This window comes from Coloeus monedula, assembly GCF_965178545.1.
Source record: "Coloeus monedula genome assembly, chromosome: 19".
NCBI classification, from domain to species: domain Eukaryota; kingdom Metazoa; phylum Chordata; class Aves; order Passeriformes; family Corvidae; genus Coloeus; species Coloeus monedula.
The window spans coordinates 6510934-6531254 of record NC_138799.1 but is presented as its reverse complement, the minus strand read 5'-3'; the positions used below and the strand labels follow the sequence as shown (position 1 = coordinate 6531254).

Genomic DNA, 20321 nt, shown 5'->3' with positions numbered 1-20321 from the left:
GACCAAGTTAAGCAGAGGAGTGATCCTAAGCGAATCTGGAGCACAAATTCATGCTGTAACCCAAATTTCCTACTTTTCTTACATTGTGCATTGTCAGGGGGAAGAAATGAAGTTTTGGCAGAGAGGGAAGTGTCAGGAAAAGCAGATAGGTTCAGGATAGGGGTTGTTTGTTTGTTTTTCTTTTATTTCTACCTCTTCTGCAGACCTACTGTTTTCTCAACATAAAAAGTACACAGATGCTTTTGAGGCATACAACATGAGAACAGTAAAACAGTCCTCTGTTAAACTGGAACAGTAATATTTGCAGCTCGAAAGGCTAATTTATTCACCTCCTTTAAAGAAGTAGAAAAAGCAAGCCAGGACAAAACAGCTCTCTTCTGCTCAAAAAAAAAAAAATCCCAGTGAAATACGCTACTAGGCAGAATAACTCATGATTTTGCATGCCACAAAGGATTTGCTTTGACACATAATGAATTTTATTGAGGTCAAATTTCAAGTTATCTAAATACTAGTTTACCTCCAGAGATACAGGGCTCAGGAAATTATTTTGCAATAATTATGCATCTTTTCCTTGGCACTGATTTGAGAAGCAGTGAATACTGTGAATAACATTGCTCTCAAAAACTTGCTGAAAAAAGCTGATAAAACTTTTGTCTCTTTCATGGCTAAAAAGCTGAGTTTATAAACTCTATGTTTCCACTATAATTTCAGTAAAGCATCACCATGCTTCTCTGGCAACACCACAGCTCAGACACTGCAGTTTTCATTAGGATCAGTTCATGGGATGTCATGGCTGGAGTGGGCACAGGATCACAAAAACCAGCAGCAGTTCCTTCATTGTTTTAGAGAGTTTATGAAAACTTAATAGGCTTAGAAATTAGAACATCCTGGCAGCAAAGGAACTAGGGAAATAACTAACTACAGGTGGTGTTTTCTAGCTTTTGTAAAATTGAATCATTAACCTTAATAATGGTGTATTTTGACTGTGGAGTAAAACAGATGAGCTTTGAGGGCACATCCTTTGCCCTGGGCAGGAAGCTCTGTGATTCTCAGGCACTCGGATCTGCTGCTCTGGGTGCACAACTGCAAGAAGGGCTTTTTATTATTCTTGACCTGTGTGTGAGGACATTTTTTTCCTCCTTTCTATTAACAAAGTTAGTAAAAAATAAAATATTCACTTCTGTAGATGTATATGTAGAGATACAGACATGTAAGGATATATAGCTGCAGGTAAATAAAGCACTGAGTGCATTAATAACCTACACAACACTACAGTGTTAATTACTTAGCCTGAAAGATACTTCTTAAACTAATTTAGCACAGCCTTTTTGCTAATGCTATGCACAAATAGTAAAGCAGAAGATGCATCAACAGTTTAAAAGAGAATTTAAATCAATCAACTGGCTATATCTCATCCTCTCAGCAGGGAAGGATGTGTTAGGAATGAACGTACTAAAGAAAATGTAGAAGCAAAATCAAGATCTTAGAAAGTTGGAACACATTTATTAATATGCAGTTGATCAAATGAGATTTAAGCATTGAATGTCTACGTCTGTCTTCCTAGATGGTAAACATAAGGAAATTAAAACACACTAATTTCAATATACATCCTATAAATTTCTGTCTGATCTGGATTCCATTGGAAAACCTCTGGGTTTTCAAGCAAAGACCCCTCTGAAAGAAGAGCTCTGAAATCAGGCAGCTCCAAAGGTCAGCGCACGTCACTGTAACTCACTAAAAAGGAACTCAGGCCCTCTGGATTTGAGCATATTCAGTTTTATCTTTTGAACCCACATAAAAAAATGGAAAGAGCAATTTTTCATTGATCTGTATTTCTCACAAATTTGTTGGCTTCTCTACGATTTACAACCTTTTGAATATTTATGTAAGCCTTCAGATTTTGAAAAGGCAGCTCTTTTGACATCCCTTTAGCAGAGACAAAAATTATCCTTAGCACAATTTTTAATGCAGATTCTTCAAACAAAACCAAACTAAAATGTCTTTATAGATTGCAAGACTAAGTTAGGGTAATGAGTTCTCCAAACCCCAGTTATTCCTTTAAATACTTATTGGCTTAGCCTGTTTCTAAACTAAGGTTAATAAACTAAGAGGAGCATGCAAATGTGATTTTTCCCTCCTTCATATAATGCTTGTGACTGTCACAGCACAGGATGAGAGCTGTCATCAGTGGTACTAAAGTGGCTGTGGACACACAGGATTGTGAACAGCTGAGTTCTGCAGTCAGTGAAAGTCTGTCTTAGAATGCCCCAAAGTATCTTTTTTTACTCACAATGGAATATTTTAGATTAAGGAGAGCACGATTTCACTGCAAAGCTGGTGTCAGCATGCCCAGCAATTATTAATGCAAGACACCATAAATTTGGCTACATCTGCTTTAGGCTTCATAGTTACTAACAGGCAGAAATCACTGCATTAATGGAGCAGTGGAAACACAATGAAGCACTTTATTATCCCTAAAAGGCAGCATGTGGCACATGGGCTCTGTGGGGTGTTACCAGTGTCCTTGGAGCAATTTCATTCCTTCACATCCGATGGCATATAATTATCACAAGACTAACCATGACCCGTGCAGGTCCTCTATTAAAATTATATTTTGTTACAGAATGGAGTATACATTATTGAAGCACATTATTTTGATCACTGAAATTTGACATATTGTGCTCATTAGCCAGTAAGCCTGAATATTTAATTTATGAGGTTAACGCCACATTTTTTACAGACCAGTCACTTACAGGAAGTAAACAGGCAAAACTGCAGAGGAGTGAATGGGAAAAGTTCCTACTGAAAATGGTGCTTTAAAAGCAGAAAAGTGTCTCATGCCATATGCTGGTAGATGACACATTACATTAGGCAGGTAAATGGGTTAATTGGGCTCATTAACATCATTTCCTTTTTAAAACTTTTCAACTGAGAAGATGAAAAGATTATGTTAATCTTTACACTTCTCTCTTACATTTTACATTTTTCACACGGGCCTTTTTTAATCAAATATTGATTATGATGCCTGTTGTTCTTCAAAGCCCAGCAATTAGATTGCAGCTCCCTCCCAGTAAGTGGTGTTTTCTTATCTTTATTTCCCTTCTCTCCACATTTTTTTTTTCATAAACACAATGTAAGGTCCATTGAATTCTTGCCAGAAAGGCCACTCTGGATGTTTTTATCCGATGGCCAAGCAACCTGCAGAGCCTGAATCCCCCAAACCCTTCCTGAGCAGTGCAACAGATCCCACAGTTCTGTCCCACAGCTGAATCCACCACTCCTGAATTAAAGCCACGGATTACAGCCGTGCCACATAAACCAGATGAGTTTTCCTTTTCTTCCTGGCTGTGGCAGTCCCTGTGGGATACAGGTAAAGGCTGTGTGGGATGGGTGGACGCTGCTCTCTGCTGGCAGCAAGGAAAGCATGCAGGAAACAGGAAATTTCCCCTAAAACTACCTTCAAAACCAAAGCATTTCCACAGTTTCTTTCCATAATGTTGCATACAGTGATTAAGCATAAAGGCAGAGGAAAGGTATTGGATAAAATAACTCTTCAAATGTACAAATATTCATTAAAAACACCTAAATAAAACTGGATCTTCTGTAGAAAATCATTGCTTAAATACAATTTTGAAAGTTCTTTTTTGTACATATATCTCCATACACCCAGAAAATACCTCAGGACAAGGATAAAGATCTCAAAGGTTTGGAAAATCGATAGAATAACTGTCTCCTATTTGAATATGGCAATCTCCTCTTTAAGAGAAAACTTCACAACACCCTTTAAAGAACTATTAAATAACTTAGAATAACAACTCTATAAAACCATTTTATTTTCCAGCTTGGGCCCCCTCTTAACAGCAGCCAGAGGAATCAACACCATAAAACTACTCCTAAAACTGACTGGATGCCATAAGCACAATATTAAGAGAATGCATGTTCTCATGTAGCCACTGCTGTGAAAGAAAGGAATATAATCCTGCTGCAGAGAGCAAAGCAGGTTGCCCTGGCAGGTTACCTTTGAAATTCTGGTTAGGTGCAGTGCTTCCTCACTGTCCCTAAAGTCAGATTTCAGATCACAGACCTGAAGTCTATGCAAACTCTGCTTTCAAGCCCTGAAGCAGCCTCTGCTTTGCACAGGGGAGGTGAAGGTACTTGCTACAGTCCAGTCAATTTAAATCAGGGAGGACAAAACTTTGTATCACAGGATGTGGTCAAGATACTGTGAACAACCATCAAAACAACCCCATTAAATGAAAGGAACTTGCTTGAGGGACTCAGAAAAACATGATTTAGTTTATCACTACACATAGAAACTCAAGTTTAGATGACATTAGCCAGAGAGTGAAATTTTCCATAGGACAATTCTTCCTAGCTGTCAGGAAGAAAATGAACCCACCTGGCAAAGATGTTGACATTCCCCAGTGAGACAAAAAAACAACTGCACACTTATTTTTGCATTTTTTCACTTTGAGATCTGTAGATGGGGGATGCTACAACCAATTTAATATTAGTGTTCATGCTTTAATGCTTCATGGAGCACCTGTCCCTCCATGGAGCTGCTCACAGAGAGTTGAGCAGAAATGCAGTGGTACATCTCAGGTTCCTTGGGATCCCCGTGGCACTGCTGCCATTATTGAGGGGCAGAAAGCAACAGTAAATGGCAAAGTGGTTCAGGTGCTGCTCACAGAGGAGGAGAGCCCACCACTTCTACCCCTCCCAGAGCCTGCAGAGCTGCTTTCCTATTCTGCTGGAACACTGGACTCCAGGAGAAAGGATGGAAAGGCCAGGCAGCAAATGATCAAAAACTGGTTATTGCAGCACATAAAACCAGGGCACTACAATTCCTTCAAAACACAGCTCAAACCTTGGTGATTTGTTTCCCTCCAAGGCACTAGGCCTTCTTTGGACTGTATCTGTTTTCATCCTAAAGAAAGGAACATCAAATATTGCAGATAAGATCCAAGGACACCAGAGCAGGCAGCCATACACAATTGATTTTCCTGCTCCCATACATTCAGTGCTGCTCCACTGGCAGGTACTGATACAAGTTTAAAAATGTTCTTGGAACTAATCTTCAGCCCACTTTTAACTAGAATAAATCCAAAATGTACTATTCACTATTTGAAAAGGCCCCAGGAAGCGGAGGGCCTGTGCTACCTCTTGAAGGTGAGCGTGAACTGCAGATGTAGCATGGAATTGAAAGGCAAAGCATCCATCCCCTTTCCTCTTGCATTCCCTGCTCACATTTCTAGCATGGCTTCACCCTGAAACAGGCTTTCTTTTCTCCTGCTTGGAGTTTTGAAGGCTATTTTAACAGAGGCTGTAATGTAGAGATGTAGGCCGTAAAGGAAGTTCTGAAAAATACTAAGTTCAGGAGTAATTCAGGAAGAAAAGATGAAGGGAAGAAGATACACAGTTAGCTGGGACAAAACAAAAATGTTTCCACAGATGCTGGTTAAAGAACACCATTGGGGGAAAAAAAATTGTTTCTGGACTGTTTTGTATGTGGCTTTTTTTGTTTGGTTTGGGGGGGTTGCTATTTTTTTTATTATTGTAGGTTTTTTCCTAATGGTCATAAGGTCTGTAGCACTTCAAGATAAATGTGCATCAAGGAGATTGTGTTTCTTTGGTGTGTGTTTTTACTGACTTTGCTTATGTTCCACCTTTCAAAGAGCAGAATTGGGACTTTTTTTGTGGTCACAGAGCCAACTTATACAGAGGTACCACAGGAGTATTCAGATCTTACTGAGAAATGAAGTATGGAATATATCAGCAGCCTATGCCCGTGTGGATGTCTTGCATCAAGATAAAGATAGAGAAAAATGCTGCTGGGGAATTATGTGCACAAAGCCCTGTGAAGTAAGAATTAAAAGTAATGAGATTAAATAAAAAATAACTACATCAGGAATATGTTATATTTTATGTTAATAAATTAGGTAAAGCCTACCAAAGTTGAAGTGTTCCATATTGAGATTGAAGCCCATGAGAGTGCTCTCTTCTACTTGGGGATTTTGCCACAGGTAATATTACCTGTTTGGAAATGTTTCTAAATCTGTGAGGAAAATGGGGTCAACTGAGAATGTGGTCTGATCATTAACTTGGACGATTTTGAACTTCTCTGTTTTCTCAGACCAGTTTTATGGATGATTTAATATGTTTTCTTTACTGCAGTCTCATTTCTAGCACATAAGATAAATGTGAATATTGATCTTTCTTAAAAAGAGGAGGTCAATATTTAGTGCTTATTTCTTGCCCAGGTTTGTTGCTGAGTTTTCATCTTTGTGTAACTTTCAAGTCAAACATACAGAGAACAAAGCAGAGCAAGAAGCAGCACGAAGGCCACCACGCTGAAGCACCTGAGATCCATCTGACAAATTAAGGAAATAGTTATGTAGATCTTAACAGCTCTTTTATATGAGCCTTTTAAACTACCCTATAACATTTTATCCAGTCCACATATGAAAAATAAACACTCTGCTTTCTGGAGTGGCAGAGACTGTAGACTGTACCAGGATAAGGCACCATCTTTCCCAGAAGGTGCCCATTCTCCATACTGTTTCTTTTGTAGGGGAATGTACAAAATGCAGAAAATACTTCCTTGTTAACTTTTGCACCTGCAACCTTTTGTAAGGCCACATGCAAGTCTGCTTTCCCCAAAACCAACTTAGTTTGATGAGTCACCATCACTTTCAAGGCTCAGTACTATAAACATGGAGAATCCTTCTCTAATCGTAGTGAACAAGATCAGAACCTCATTTTACTGCAGCAGCAGTTAAAACTGCACATAGGGAAAAGAAATTATTTGCTCTGCAAAAGGCATTTGTGGGTGTTGTGCTTGCAAACAGAGGGTGAACACATTTAAGTGTTTCTGTATCCTAACTGCAAATGGTTACATTTCAAATGTACACCTGCAAAGGTGGTAAGATTTTGTGGTTGTGTATAAACCAGACAATATCCTGAACTGCAAGAAAGAAATTCACATTGTGTTGTGATGGTCCTTCCAGTAATCAAGCACAGCCAACTATAGAGCCTGGGCAAGTCACAGAGTCTCCTCACAAAAAAATGTTCCTCTGTATGTCAGCCTTTTCATTCCGCTGTAATCTCGGTAAATATAAGACCCTACTTCAGAAATGGGCATGTCCTGAAGATGTGGTTTGGTGCTGAATCTCAAGTGGTCTCTGCAGGTCCTCTTTCTTTGGGCACACACACCAGTAAAACCAGTGCTTCCCATAAACCTAAGAAGGCACGTAAAAGGGCAAGGCCTTGCATTTTTCATATTGAAGATCTTGGATTTTGTCCTGCCTGGTGCCCAGTCTGTGCCCATGCAGGAGAATTTTACAGTCTCACTTCTAGTGTTCACCCCTCCCCTCAGGTCAGAAATGAGGCACCTCAGATGCTTCACTGCTTTCCTGGTATTCCCCATCTACAGTTATGCAGGGAAATTCTGGTTCCAGAAAGTCAATACTGTGTCATTATGAGCACTGCATTTTTATGAAGGGGGAAATAAGAAAGACAAATGTTACTCCTGGTCATGAATTTGCCTCTTACCATTTCCCCTCTCTGGTCTGTGGAAAATGAATTCATATTAGAGGTTATTTGGGTCACTTTTACTTCGAGTGAGAAAATAATGGTAACCTCATTTGAGATTTATGCCAATTTAAGTAAGAAAATGGATTCTGAGTATTTCACATAGCTGCTAAATTTAACTGAGGGTTCAGTGAAGCATGAGCTTCCAAATGTGAGTAAGAGGCTGTAACCATTTTCCCGTTTGTTTTTAAACTACATTTGTTACTTATGATTGGCAATTTTGTGTCATTTATATGCAGTGTACTCAAACTGAGTTCAATAAACTGACCTTCTTCCACCTATTAAGCTAAACTTGGTATTTAATTATTATGCATGCAAAGTCAAATAGAAAAAGTAAGGATCATTTATAAATGAAATCATTGTGCTTTATTTGCAGTGAACAAGAATATCTGTCTTTATGACTTTTCATAAGAAATTTATTACTACTTATTTTGAATTGGAATAAACATTAAAAAAAAAGAGAACATCTATATCAGTGTAAAGAACCACAACAATCAAAAGCTGTTTAATCTCCTCCATTTAGTTCTAGTGCATAGTCTGTTCAGTGTAACTTTTTGTTACACTGTTGTTGTTATGCACAACATACTGTGCAAGAAAACAGGTCATTTAAGCTCAGTAATTAGTATTATAGATAAAATGACACTGCTGCAATGTTAATTACCGTAGTACTGATGTAGTATAGGATATAATACATAATAGTCATGTCTTTAATTTTAAATTGAAATGCAACAAAGCATATTATTGCTACACTTCTACTTCTTACATTAAGTGAATGTTATTCAAGTGTACATTTGTATCCATACAGAATGTTTTAAAATAAATCATAATTCTAACTCAAAGTGGTATATTTGACTTTCTAATGGCATAAATTAAAGAACTTCTTGATTGAAAAACTTTTTCTAAGACAGTGGAAATCATGACAGAATTATATTCCATATGAAAAATTTCCAAAATCATTTTCTTTTTCATTACAGCAGCTGTAAATCACTTTGCAAATGAAGCACAACATTCAGCCTTTTTAAAAATAAAGATGAATCTCAAGGAGCTGTTTGATGTGTAGTAGGAACTAGACATATATAATCAAATCATAATTAATTCTGCACTTCTCTGGCTAAAAGATCTGGCAATTGTACACATAGAATATTCATAACAAAACAAAGAGACTTGCATGGGCAGACAGTGAAAGTTTTTACCTGCAGCTCCAGGAGGAGTAGAGTTCCCTATTAATGAATAATTGCATCTCTGCTTTTTGCAACACCTTTACTTTTGAGTAACTTTGTTATAAATATTAAAAGAAGGGGGAAAAAATTAAACTTCAGATTTGTTCGAGTGTACTTTAATAATTTATGTCAGCTGAAATGTTCCCATTTCCAGTGCAGAAATTTTGAAATGAAGCCATTATTCAGACCTGGCATGAAAAGTACTCTAAAAACCTACTTAATTAGAAGTGCAACAATCCTATCCACCACATCAGCCCACGGCTAAAATGTGTACATAGGGTTTTAGCAAAATATTTGAATACACAGTATAAGGTTCAAAGCAGAAATTGAAGTGTGACCTGAGGTTGGTTATTTCATCTCACAACCCCAAGATGCGTCACTGCATTTGAGTGAAGGTGTGCAAAGAGCAAAATCTCCAGTTTCTAAGATTTGCAAATTATTTTGAAAAACTCCTTTTTTTTTTCTCCCCTCCACTCTGTTTAGGTCAGTGGGACGATGTACAACACAGGGAGACACGTGTCCCTGCGGTTAGACAAGGAGCACCTGGTGAACATCTCTGGGGGCCCGATGACCTACAGTCACCGCCTGGAGGAGATCCGGTTACACTTCGGCAGCGAGGACAGCCAGGGATCAGAGCACCTCCTCAATGGCCAGGCCTTCTCTGGGGAGGTATGTCACGCTGGGGGGAGGTACCACTAGCAATGACCCACCTCTTATTTCTGCCTGAAGGTATTTGCAAGTTAATCTGTAAAAACGGTTTCCCCGTAGCCATTCTGAAAATCAGGGAGTTGCTTTTTTTTTTTTTTTTTTAACCAAGCACTGCAGATTTTGTAACTCATATCTGCAGATGACACTGTTGTGTTTATTGTATATAGAGACACCCTCTATTCTCATCTGTGCTAGTTACAAAGTAATCAGGTCTCTTTGGATGGGGTCTTTATGTCTCTTGTAAAGGCAAATACGAGATTAACCACAAAGCAATGCTGGGAGTGCTTCAAATTCCCATAGAAGTGCTACGTTTGCTTCTCACTGGTGTGTAACACTTTACCTTGAGTACCATTCTGCCTTTGATTCATGCAAAAATAAGATGATACTTGATTCTGGAAATGACTCCACGGAACTCTGCTAAAGAAATAATGTTATCTGCATGTGTAGTCCCTGGCAGAATACTCATGTTGTATGTTAAATACATATCTATAACTGTCCCAGGAAATACCATCATTTCATGATCCTGATACCTATTCCAGAATGGCCCATTATTCTTGCTGGAAAAATATTTTAGTGGCTTAGATGGAGCACTTTTACAAGATGTACTATAAAGTTTGCAGAGTTTCTGGGACAAACAAAGTGGGATCTTTCCATTTTCCTTACATAGGGACATTTTCACATAAAAGAGATGTGTGAAGTTGGCAGTACCCCATCCTCCTTCAGCTTGGGCTGTGAACTACCCAGCATCCAACTCCACAGCTCAAAATAATGCTTCACAATAACTCTGTGTTACTGTAGGGATTATATTTAAAGCCACTCTGTTACCATTCCTTCAGAATACCAAAAAAGAACAGCTTTTTCATTGTAAAGCACTTATTTTCTCAGAGAGGGGTAATCAAATGAACATCTGTATTATGCATCTCAGACTGGTGATGAGTCAGTAATGTGTGGCATTTTCTTTGGCACTGAGCAACAGCAGTTATTTAAGAGTAAGAAATTAATTGCAGAGTTGTCAAATGATGGTGTTATAATTGATGGTAATCATTGGCTTTGTTTTATAAGGTACATGTAGCCATTGGCAGCTTTTTTGTGAAATTTCTAATGTCTTACACAACTGATTTTGGTTGCCGTTGTTAAATTCTGTAGTCAACTCATCGTGTATTGCTCCTTTAAGGGCTGGAAGTAAAGGATTCTGTAGTAAACAAGGTCTTTGCTTTGCTGTTCAGACTTACACAAGACCAATATTCAAACAAAAAAAATGTTGACTGAGCATGAAAGCAAAAATCTGCTTGAAACATACCATGGCACTTGTGATGTATGACCACCATTTCAGATGCTTTTAAAAGAGTGTAGTGGGTACAGTTCAAATGGAACAGGGCAGAAACACCAATTTAGTGTAATGGTTTGGTCCAAAATACTCATTACTTATTTACCTTCTGTGAGATATGAATTAGGGGAAAGCAAAGCAGGCACAAAACTTAAAAGAATATAAAGAAGTTTATTAACAGACCTAAAAGGAAGGAAAAAATAATCAGACTAAACCTTCAGACCACTTCTCCTCCCCCGACCTTACTCCCTTCTCCCACTGACAGTGCAAAAAGACAACCCTTGAAATTTCCAGTCAGTTTACCACTTCTATAGTAACCTTTCTCAGTTCACTTAGGGAGAGGAGTCTCTCTTGCTCATGCTATGGAGACATCTCCACAAGAAGTTCTCTCATGGCTTCAGTATCACAATGAGACAGCCGCCCGGGTTGGTTCTCTGCTCGCATGTGAGAGTCCCTTCCCCCGACTTACAGCTTTACCCACAACTGCTTTTGAGGGTCCAGTCTTGAGCTACTGGGGTACCATTTTAAGGATGAGCTGTTCAAAAACAAAGGTTCTCTTCACCCATCTCTGGGAGCATCTTCATCTCTAGGAATAGAGGCCCTCCTCCTTCCCTGGGAGAAAAAGGGTCCTCATCATCTTCATCTCTAGGACTATCTCTGGGAGCATCTCTAGGAACTGAGGTCTTCTCCGTCTGATTTGGAGCAAAAGGGTCCTCATCACTTCCATCTCTCCCTGTTCAAACTTCTCATCAACTTACAGCTGCTTCAGCATTTGCTTATTCCAGCACAGGTGCTTTTGCTGACAAGTACAGTTTGAACGCTCCACCCCCCATGCTGTCATGAAATTACAACGGGTACTGTGATATATCATAGCCCATCACCACCATAGCTTTACAACAGAATTTCAGCTTTAAGCATCTCCTCTTCCTCCTCCCTCAGGTTTTCATCTCTTCTTTCTTTACTTAATGTCTGCAGGCTTCATCTGTTCTGGAGGAAACTTACAGCACTAAAAGGGTTAATCTCACCCAGCCACGCAACTGGAGTTTGCTTTTGCTGTTGCTCACGTGATCTTTGCCGGACATCAGGGCAGCTTCAGCTGAATCTTTGGCCACACTGGAGGGGGGGGGTGTGGAGCTGGGCCACGCCGTCTGCATGTAACAGGGATGTGGGGGGCCACGGGTGGAACAGGGCCCATCGGCTCCAGGACTGAGGCCCACATGGGCTGGGCCCAGTTACCTGTCCCAAGACCAGAAGCAAGAGAGGGCTTCCCGGGGTTTGTCCATTCTTAAGGGTGGACCACAGAGGCAGTCAAAATTTTTAAGTGGCTTAAAAAATTGTCAATATTCAAACTAGCCAGTTGATAGGTTCTGTCAGGTCATGGAGGAAGCTGTAAGCACCTCTTTGCAAGAAAATCTCTTCCGGAGCTATGCTAACCCATGACAAAGAGCTTTTAAGTTTTTTATGCATCAGTCCTAGATTATTACAATGTAAAAATGTAGAACATTGTTTGGCAATACTTACTGTTATTAGCTAGGCTCTTCTAGTTTTGAAAAAAGGAGTTCTGAAGTACTATTAATATTTGGTGTTTTCTAACAGAGACCTCAAGTTTTTCTTAATAAAAGCAGAAAACTGAGCTAAGTGGAAACTGCTGTCAGTCAGTCAGGCACAGCTGGATCTACAGTGTGTGCAGGGTTCATCTTGTTGTCTGAATTCCTCCTGCAGTGAATAGAAAGAGCTCAGCACCTTCAGAGGATTGAACAGTCCTGGTAGCTAGAGCTGGGTCTCTTAGGACAGGACAAATCACTGTGGAGATGCATCTCTCTAACAGCAGAGCACAGACAAAGAGCAGGCAGAGGAGTTTAGATTCAATGACTTCCTTTCAGATACTGACCTTAATTCTGTCCTTTGTTTTTCAAGGTTTCAAACGCTGTTCTGGGCAGGTGGACAGGTGAGCTCCAGCAAGGTCAAGCATTAATTATTAATTCAAGTGTACACCTGCACAGTTAAGTCTTCTAGAACACACTGTTCCAAAGTGCAAGCCCAGATGCAAATCAATGGTGCTGAATGGCTGCAGATTTCCAGGGAAGGGCAGCAGCTGATGGAGTTATTTGAGTGTCCACCCGTGCAAGTGCTGCCTGTATAAATGAGTGATCTTCCACAAGCCCTCAGCACTGGGGTTTGTAACATCTACATCTCCCAGGGACGAGAAGGGGAAAGCTGTAAACAAGCCAGCTGACTTCCTGGGAGAGTGTCTTTGTGATGTCATGGATGCTTTCAAGGCTTCTGCTAATTACTGTTCACTCCTGCCTTGGATAACGCTGTCAGTGGAAATGGGATAAAGAAAAATAACTGCCTAGGTTCATTAGTGTAATTTAGCTGGTGCAGGTAAGAATTGCAGTGACTATTTACTGACTTAGCTTTAGGAACCAGGGAAAAATCATTGCAGGACTGCACTGTGTGACTGCTAATTGCACACTGAGCTCCGAGGGCACTACCCCATTACTGCTAGTCCGAGCTGTGTTGGACAAACCCTCTGTGGGCTTTCCAGAAACCTCTGTTATGCTGGGGAAGCAATTCCCAAGTTACCCAAGAAGGGTGATCCATTCCAGTAGATGACAATCAGAATTATTCCTGCTGCTCCTTTCCTCCATTCCCATCTATATCTCTCCCCTCATTTTCACTGAGGTCTCCCAGTTATATTAGAGTCAGGACATTGAAGAGAGAGGGGGGCCTGGGGAGAGGGCAGGGGACAGGGCAGCACCTCTCCCTCCCAGCACTGCCAAACTTAGACTGGTTCAGACCTAAATTAAATCCAAGTCCAGACAAAGCAGAAGCCTTTAAACAGCCCAAATACACCTTGAACCAGCTGCAATGTCCTTTACAAATCCTACCTGATGTCCACACTAAGGAAGTAGTTTATTTTAGGGTCCTTTATTGCCTAGTTCTGCAAGTGTGCAGGCACCCAGAGCAAGCTGGAGAGCACTGGAGTGGTACCATGGCATGAAAAACAGCCTACAAATAGCAGATTGCTTCAGAATGTCCTGTGGACAGAATGATACCAAGAGGCTTGTAATTTCCAGGCTTTAGCTTATAACTAGGTGTTAAAGGCTGTCAAGAGAGATCTCTACAATAATCTGGTTACCTTTTAGCCCCCAGTTATCACTTTAGTAGACAGAATAACTGAACTAATGTTTAAATAGTTTAGAACTGTGTATCAGATTATCAATATGTTTGGCACTGGTAGCATGGAAAGGCAGGCAGGCTTTGGAATGCTTAAATAAATAAATAAATGGACCATTTACTTGTCCCTATGGTACGGACTTGAGTGAGTTTTAATTCCTTATTCTTTGCAGGAGCATCCTACTGTATTATAATGATTAAAAGAAAGTCTTGGCTTAGGCAAAGTCTCCAACTAAGACACCAGTCATTTGTGTCTGCTGCCTAATGCCTCTATGCAAAACAGGTTTTAATGCTTCAGAGTCTGTATCATTTAATGAAAAAGATCATTTTCCATTCAAGCAGCAGAATTGGCCTGAGTGCTGTAGTTTAGGCACTGTCTGCCTTGTTAAAATAAAAAGGTAACCATTTCCAAAAGGTTCATGGTGAAAATAGCACCCTTTAACTTTACCGTGTGTCAAAGTCGTAAAAAATTTTTATGGTCAATTTTTTTTCCTAAGCATAAAAATGAAAAATGTGCTGCAGGAGACCTCCAATCACTTTGTGGCTGTGCATTTTGGCAGCCTTATCAGTGCCACAGCAGAAAGTCAAGGAGCTTAATTATTTGGGGTTAATGCACTTTTCACAAACTCAGTGGCTGGAGACTTTCAAACAAGAGACTATAGTCCACAACACATGAAAAAAAAATATTTCTTCTCTGCCCACCCTTCTAAAAACCCATGGACTGATTATAAACACACAATTATTTCATTTGATTCAGAAGAGTTAAAATGAAAGTGAGAACAGGATCTAAATAAATGGACATGTATTGCTGTCACATAATTTGGAACTGAGATTTACTTTTGCTGCTGCTAAAAGCCGCTGAGGAAACCAACACCAAAATACAAGAAAACGGGGATAAAAGGGAGAAGCTGGAAGTTCTGGAACACCAGTCTCCTCTTGCTACTGCCATTTCTTTAACTGCAGGCGTGTTCTGTGTGAGTGGGGGACTTCTAGTGATGGTAAAGGATTACTTATCAGGGAGATCAATGTTGTAAACCCAGCTTGGGATATTTTCAGATAGACAGCCTATGAGAACCAGCCAGCCAGCTGGGATAGTTTAATCCAGCCTGCAGCAGAATTAGATTTTGTGTTAAATCACAAACAGTGGCTCTGTTACTGAGACCCTCTGTACACCCCTGACTTGCATGTGAGGTTCCAAACAGCCTCACCAAAACACCTCATGGTGGTGTCATTTATAGAGGAAAAGCTTGAAATCAGATTGCACTAGCACATCATCCTTCCTCTTCTTCAGGGGAAGAGGATTAAATCAGATAGTGATGCCATTGAGGAGGAAGATGGGAATCACCTGCTTCTTCCTAACCCCACTCCTCCAGGTGCTCACAGAGCCAGCTGTGAGCAGCCCCTACTACACCAGGTAACCCCAGCACTGCTGCCAATAGCTCACAGAAGGAAGTTCAAAATTCAGATTTTTCAGTTGCCACAGGCCACTGGTATTACATTTTGGAGCCTCTTTTGGAAGTGGTGCAGGTCATTTTTAAATATTTCAGCCAAAAGAGAAGTTTACTGTATTCCAGTGCTTATTAATGTTGAAAAATAAGCCTCTGAAAAAAGTACCAGCTGAGGGAACATGTGTCTAATGGAAGGGGGGCTTAGTAAAATCTCTATAACCTTCAGATTAATGCTGAGGTTCAAAGGAGAAAGTCAAGAGGGTAACGAATTAAATTGCTATAGGAACAGCATATAAAGCAGGGAGAGATGGTAGTATGGTCATCACTAAAGTATAGGGAGACTGCTCACATGAGTAATTCAAAATCACTGGGACATGAATATGTGCTTCGTTGTAAGAATGCACCTCTGTCCCCACTAAAGATTACAGATTGTTTCACCCAAAATTTTATACAATATCAATTGTATCAATACAAATACCAATACAAAAAGCAGGGTTGAAGTCCAAAAAGACACTCATTCACAGAATATTGTGTTGAAGGAACCCACAAGGATCATCAAGTCCAACTCTTAAGTGAATGGCCCATACAGGGTTACTGCGTTTTTCTAAACCAAGTTCAATTTTTTGTTTTAAATTAAATGGGCTTTTACTGCTTGATAATATAACAAAATGCAGCTGGTGTTTCTTACCAAGAAGGCCTCTCCTTCTGAACTACTCTACTGGAGCCCACAAGAAAGATTACTTTCCAGGAACAGGGAGCTGAAATTTTTATGGTGTATTTTACATCAAAAGGCTGTAAACTTCCTGCACTGACTACATGCTAAAAATAAATCTTAATCCTTAGTGACCTTCAAAAGCAGTTTCATCTTTAACTTTGTTGGAGTAGTTGACTTTTAACTTATGTTCCTGTAATTTTTTGGCTAGACAGTCATCTTCAAGCCATGGGTAATACACACTTGTTAAATAAAAAATCCCAAACCTCAATAGCCAGGAGAAGTTCTAAAATCAACCAAAGGTGTAGCAACTATAAATCATTGATCATAAATACATAAATAGAAAAAATACACAGTGAGTACAACTCATTTTTATAGGAATGGCCACATTGCCAGGCAGTACCAGGGTACTCCTGCAGTCACAGGTTTACATTTAGTGCTGCTGTAGCCACACTGCCATTTTTAAAGGAAAATTAGATTCTAGAAATAGACTGCTCTATCCCTCCCTTAGGAAAACCCCTTAATTACACAAATCAAGTTATATGATGACCAAATTTTATAACAGCAATAAAGAATTTTACTTCATCTATAATCAGCTTCTCCTATCATAAATAGCATTCCTGTTATTTTTTTGCCTTTCTAAAACTTGATTACCAGTGGAAATACAAATAAGGCTTTTGACTTTTTTTCTTTTCAAGGGAAGAAGTTACAGTGCATACTACAGGCCTAAGTGTGCATTTTATGATAGTTCTGGCAAAACAGGAAAAGTCAAATGGTTTTATTTGTGGTAATTTCTAATAGGGTGTTTCTCTTGGTGGATAAATCCCAGAAATTCAGTTATTGCCCCAACAGGAATCAGGATTGGACCTGATGCAGCTGTGGCTTCCTGGATACAAACTAAGAAAAAGATACAGGGGCAGAATTATATATTTATGTCTTTTAGCAGAAAGACTGACAATAACATATAATTGAAAGGAACAGTAATTTAATTTTATAATCCCAAACAATCATTGGAAACCATCTGGAAACGGAACCTTTACAGCAGTCTTTTAGTACATCATCATTCTGATTATTTAATCATGCTAAAATTGCACTAAGTCTTTTCGGAATAGTTGAATACATTGATTTCAGACAACCAAACAATACAGAAGCCACCTGGTTCCTGTAGATCATTAGCTGATTTCTAGAAAGCGTCTTTAAATATTTGAAAATTTTGTGTATGGTATTTAAGGGAGTTTCCCCTCAAGCACTGAATGCCAGGCTGTTGAATTTGGGTACCAGCTGCTACACTGCATTGACGTTCTCTTTGTCATTTCCACTGATGTGCAACAGGACATTCACTCCCAAATCAGTTCTAGCAAGAACCAGAAACGTTTCTCTGTTTGCTCACTAAAGCCTGAAAGCATCCATATTCCCTGGATTTCTCCATGTTTTACTGAAGCACATGATTATTCCTGGATTCTGCATAGCAAATTCCAGGTGCTTGATACAAGAAGCTCCATTTTTGGGGCCCAGCATTTTTTCTTTCTGTCTCTTGCTTTCTGAGGATTTGGGGATACAAGCCCCCCTAGATACTGTCTGCTATACCCTGAATTACAAGAAGCTCTACAGGCAGAATTTTTGAGGGGTTGTATTTCACTATCTACACATATGTGGGCATTTCTTGCCAGAAAACTTCCCTTTGTTGGAAACTACTTTTCTGAATCTTATGAACTCTCCATCCATTAGCAGGAGCTGTCCAAACAAATTCCAAGCTTTATGACAATGCCAGCTCATTAATGTAGCATGTGAAACAGCAAAATATCTTCATGGAATAATAAATATTGAATTTCTTAGATACTGAGTGAAACAGATTCCTTTAGTAATAAATACATTTTTGCACGTGTTTACTTTTTGGTTACCAACTGTTCTCTTTTAAGAGGGGAGGGAGAAATGGAAGAGAGTGTCAATGTACTGAGAGCACAGTCTGTCACTGACTATAATCTAAATCCCTCTGGTGCCTCAATTTTAAAATCCAGCATCATAAAGCAATAAGGTGGAGTTTTTCTGCCTAGAGTAGCAGCTGTAGGATTCGCTCTTTTAAACCACTGGGACATGAAAACATTCAGCACTCTAAACCTCCAGTGTCACTTTTGAAATATTCACTTTGCCTCATTCCAAATTATTATCATTTGCTTGGGGTGACTTCACTTGCTACAGGATGACTCTTCTTTAATTAAAGAGTAATTTACCTCTGCAGGCAAAAAACTATGCACATTTTGAAATGGGTTTTGTTTTATGTCACTTGGTAATCAGTTTTCCATTACACTTTTTGTAAGCTTTAACTTTTTCCCCAAATATATTTAATGTAACATTCCAAAGAAAGGAGCAATCCTACTAACAACCTGTACAAAAGCTCTTGCAGCTACTATGGACAACCCAGAAAAAAATAAAAAGCAATGATAGGCATTTTTATTATTATAATTTAGCAAAACAATAAAAAACAGTGAGCAGTTGCTGTAAACATTATCCTGAGCAAAACCCTCCTGGAGGCAACAGACTTTGGTCTGGGGTAAAACTATAATTTGGTATTTCTGTACCTGTGTAGACTGCAGAAAGCCCTGGTAGGCCAGTCTGTCCTCACTGGTAGTACCCCTGAGCTGGATGAGGGATGCTGGTGGTCAGATAATAAATAGGAGAGTCCAGAGTTTATGACAGATGAGCCACAACACTGAGGATCCAGTGAAGCTCCTGAGCCCATTTGGTGCTGAGCACTCACACCCCACAAGTGTGTGTCTCAGTAAATGTCTAAGTGGGAGCAAACCCAACTAATTCTGAGAGCAAGCCCAGCCCTTGCACCCAGACAGCGGGGAGTCATTTTGGAAACTCATCTTTAGTGATTTTTATTTTACTCTATGAAAATGGAAGAGCTTCAGACAATGAATGTGACCCTAATTCTGAACAATCTGAATTTACTGGCAGAGTCCTCTTGTGGGAGATGGGAATTCCTGACTCGTTCCCATAGCCAGGACAGCACAGGAGGCAGCCACAGCAGGTTTTCCTCATCCCAAATGGATGTGCTGGTCACTGTGCCTTGGGACCCGAATGGGGAGGGGGAGCACTGCATCCCTCTAGGACCGAATGAGGCCAGGAGGAGCTCCAGCTCCCCCCTCTCCCTCCTCCCTGGTAATAATCCCTGTTTCCTAATACACAGTGGCAGCTGGGAACACTCACTGTCAGCTCCCTGACCTTCCAATTATTTCTGTAGCTTCAGCAACTCCTTTGGTAGATCTTTGTCCCTTACTTTATGTTTAACAGTTTCTTATGACACATTTTTTAATATCTTAGCAAAAAGCCAACTAAATCATGTAATTTCTTGCTGCCTTTTTATTACATTTTCAGGGATTGCTGGGAGGTGGCAGAGTTACAGTTTTCATTTAGAATACTGACTTGACCTTCCTCCATCACTGCAGACCTTTCCTGTCATGCAGTGCCTCCCAGAAAGTCAAAATACTTTAAATTTGAGGTATTTCATTTTAGCCATCTCTGTAATTTCAATAAAGACAGAGAAGGAAATATTTCTACATTTTGTTTTCTTGAGACAAAATTGTGATAGATAATGGATTGGGATATTTTACAAACAATAAAGGGAAGCAAAATTCAGTTTTGTTATCATTTCAGAAGCATGTCTTTCTAAAATTAGAACAGTTTCTCAGGCATAGCTGCTTTTAAAATAGCATGCAAGTGATAGCAGCCACAACGGCATCAGTGCTAACACTGTGAAGAATTAAAATTGACAAAGTTAAACTGCATTTATTCCAAGTCAATTTTCTTTTCATTTATCTTTTAAAATCTCACCTTTATCTGTCTGCATTCTTATCTTTATATAAACTAACTGGATGTTACAGCATACACCTGCCAAGATTTGGTGGTTTAAAATTCAGTAGGAATTAATTCATTATGTTCAGCTACTTTTCAGTGGTTTGGTTGGGGTTTTTTAATCTACTTGCCATGAAAAACATTTTGTCATTGTTGATTTGCCATAGGCACATTAGAAAAGCACCATATACAAGTTGTTACTCTGAAAGTTCTATCGAACACAGAGAGGGTTCTGGATTTTAGCTAGGAAAGGCAAGTTCATTACAGTTTATCTCTTT

General features: G+C 39.5%; 1 protein-coding gene across 1 annotated transcript in view; it reads left to right on the top strand.

Annotated features, from left to right (window-relative positions):
- Window positions 1-20321, top strand: part of CA10 (carbonic anhydrase 10) — a gene marked incomplete at both ends in the record, with an annotated part of 185804 nt that overhangs the window by 137948 nt on the left and 27535 nt on the right. Inside the window, one exon of the mRNA XM_082294323.1 lies at window positions 9294-9479. Within this exon, the coding sequence (XP_082150449.1) occupies window positions 9294-9479 (186 nt within the window). The remainder of the gene's footprint in view (window positions 1-9293; window positions 9480-20321) is intronic.